This window comes from Aulonocara sp. 'chitande type north' Nkhata Bay, linkage group LG3, assembly GCF_057382095.1.
Source record: "Aulonocara sp. 'chitande type north' Nkhata Bay isolate Kocher_YH1m ecotype deep benthic linkage group LG3, A_spYH_male_GT1.1, whole genome shotgun sequence".
Lineage (NCBI taxonomy): Eukaryota > Metazoa > Chordata > Actinopteri > Cichliformes > Cichlidae > Aulonocara > Aulonocara sp. 'chitande type north' Nkhata Bay.
Genome location: NC_141346.1, coordinates 52,506,206 through 52,509,190, shown reverse-complemented (window position 1 = coordinate 52,509,190; position 2,985 = coordinate 52,506,206). Strand labels below are relative to the sequence as shown.

General features: G+C 36.2%; 1 protein-coding gene across 1 annotated transcript; it reads right to left on the bottom strand.

The window, feature by feature from the left end:
• Nucleotides 1-362: 362 nt before the first annotated feature.
• LOC147336162 (uncharacterized) lies at nucleotides 363-1,731 on the bottom strand. The gene is made up of 5 exons (XM_086287656.1): nucleotides 1,689-1,731; nucleotides 1,189-1,533; nucleotides 967-1,077; nucleotides 847-881; nucleotides 363-542 (listed from the first exon to the last, which is right to left on the bottom strand). Exons 1-5 carry the CDS (start codon nucleotides 1,729-1,731, stop codon nucleotides 390-392), a joined length of 687 nt encoding a protein of 228 aa, XP_086143782.1. The 3' UTR covers nucleotides 363-389.
• Between the last annotated feature and the right edge of the window lie 1,254 nt (nucleotides 1,732-2,985).

The window sequence follows — 2,985 nt, the reverse complement described above, 5'->3', positions numbered from 1 at the left end:
TTTAGAATAAAAATTTATACAAATTAATATTATTATATATTATTATAATAATTTACATGCAAATAGAAACTGAATTTTCAGATAGTGCTAAAAAAAGGTATTTTCTCAGTTACAGTTACAACTAGAAAGTTGTGAAAATGGCCCAAAATTGGGTTGCTCTTTCTTTCTTTTTGATAGTTAAAGCTTGAAAAGTGTAAATAATATTATCATTATTGTGTTATACAGTTATAATATAATAAAATATAATATAATCATGTTATATATTATAATCCTTGAGATATTCATGTTCGTCCGTTCAGTTCATCAGATTTTAATACTCAAAAAACAGGACTGAATATATGCATGTGTGTATGTGTCAAATCCCTCACGAGAGATCAGTGTGACAGCTTTCACTCTGTGCTGATCTTCCTGTTGTTTTTCAAGTGTTTCGTAGAAGCATACACCACATTTGTGTCCAGCTCACTCTGTGGTACAGGCCTTCTGATTTTAGCTTTGGGATGGAAATTCAGTGCTGCATAGTTCATGTCATCAGAGTCCACATTCTGTAAATGAAAATGTTCAAAGTCACTAATCCTGCACATTACTTGTTAACCTCTTAACATCCAGAAGGTCACAGGGAACCCATCTAGTGTTGGGGTCCAGCTACTCAACTTTCATCATTAAAATGAAAGAGCTTTTGAGAGAAAAACTGCAATGCCAAAATGAATATGTGAGACTTAATTTGGATGTTAGCATCCTGTAATTCCTTAAAATGTGCATATTCAAGCATGGTATGGTCAGGCTCCAACTGTTACCCTAAATGGGTTCAATATCTTGCTTGGTGAGAATAAATCTTAAATAGATTACCTCACTCTGTTGTGGATTCTGTCCATCATCTTGAGCTAAATGACAGGAACAATCCATCCGTCAGTAATTCGCTTCTGCTTTTGTATTTGTAATTTAAATGAAATGAAATCATATAAATACCTGAGTGAAATTTCCTGATTTGGACAGCCAGACCAATGATGACCAGTAGAAGGAGAACAATTAAACTGCCCAGGATCACAGGCATCACATTTGTTAATCCATCAAACACATCTACAAAATGGACAATTTAAATAAAACTTTGTGTAATATACTGCCTATGACAGTAAAAAGTCATGCAAAATAACAAGATTTAAATGACAGAAAACATAATTACACTCTTACCTTGCACCTTTAAATATGTTCCACTTGAAATTACCGTCTTTTCATCATTGTACTCTCCACAGAAATACAAGCCAGAGTCAGATGAATCCAGATGTTTGATCTTGAGAAACAGCACAGAGGTGTTGGACGTCATGTTAAATTTGCCAGCTTGAAAACCATCTTGGAGAGAAGCATTTCCTTCAGCACTGACCATAGATGAGATTCTGCTCACGTTGGGTCTGTTGGTCATTTTGAACCAGGTTATGTGACCAGTATGTCTGCTAAAGTTGGAGCACTCCAGTGTGACTTCTTCACCAGCCTGAACCTCCACAGCATAAAACTGTGTGACTATGGAAGAGATCCAACCTGAACCAAACAACAAAATAAACTTCAAACTCCACCAAAACCAAACAATACCTATGAACTACACTGGCCATTCAGTGTCTCAAGATTCAGTTCTCTTGGATTACTCAACAAAATGTAATTCTTGTATGAGGAAAAAAAGTGATAGGTCTACTTACTGAAGGTGTAGAGTAAAACTGCAATCCACTTAAATTTCAGCATTGTGTGTATGACCACTGCAATGTTGCTAACTGAACTGTGCTCCAGTAAAAGTGATCTCTACATAAAGAGGCGGGCTGCTCTTTTATATGTACCGTTCCTCAGCCTGACGGTGCCACCAGATTTAGGAAAATGGTGCAAACCTAAAGCTTTAGGAAGAACAGAACATCAATATTTTATTGTTTGACAGCATTTCAGATAATGCTGGTTAATAGGATATATTTAATAGATGACTTATTTTAAAATACAGTCTTAGTCTTACAGTCTCAAGTTTAAAATACATCTACAAAAGCAGTCAGTCTGTATCATTTTGATATATTAGATATTTGTTGTCTTTACAATTAGATGTTTTAAATAAGACTTTGCGCTAGTGGTTACGCAGCTCTTTGAAAAGGTTTAACTCAGCATCAGACGTGTCAGTAATAATACGTGACAAAAATTCCTGATATCGAGCACTCGCTGAGGTTCTCTGTTGATTCTGTAACTGCTAACATTGCATGAAGCAGACTATTGGCCCCAAACTAAATAAAGTATTAATACTATAATCAAGTATCTTTTTTCATCATGCATGATTATATTATGTTAGCAAGGCTTAGTAGGTTCAAGTGCATCTCAGTGTGGAGCCTTTAGTTAGTGTGGGTTTGAAACGTACAGCCTGTGGAGGAGTAAACCCTTTGATATGAGGCTGTGCAAGTGTCACCTTGCTACAGCAGAGGGTAGTGATGTGAGTTTGTGTGAATAACAACGTGAGATTGATTTACCACGAAGATGTGTCCTGATCTAGATTTGTTTAGCATGCAGCAACACAAATGCTCTTCGAGTGAACCGACTGAATCAGCCCTGAATAAATTAGCAACTTAGTGAAGCTCCTTGTTGAGCACAATTGTCACATCAGCTGGTGCACTCATTGTTTACTTTTTCGAATCAACAGGTCCTTTTTGTCCAGTCTCACAAAATTTGGGCAAAAATGTATTTAATCAGCTTTAACTTGGAATGATTGTTGGTACCACAGTCACTCATCTCAAAATTATGAAACTGCTTATCATTGTTAATTTTTGCATAGCGGTGATTAGAGCTCACTCAGAATGATGTGACCAATGTAAAACATTTGGCGTCTGGGTCTGTCTGAGGGATTTATTTCCTCCTCTTGATGCTTTTTTTTTTTTTTGCTGCTTCTCTTTTAAAGTCCTTTCAGAGACGCAGAGATCCAACCAAGTAGCTCATTTAATGATGGAAGTGATGTTTCAGTCACAACAC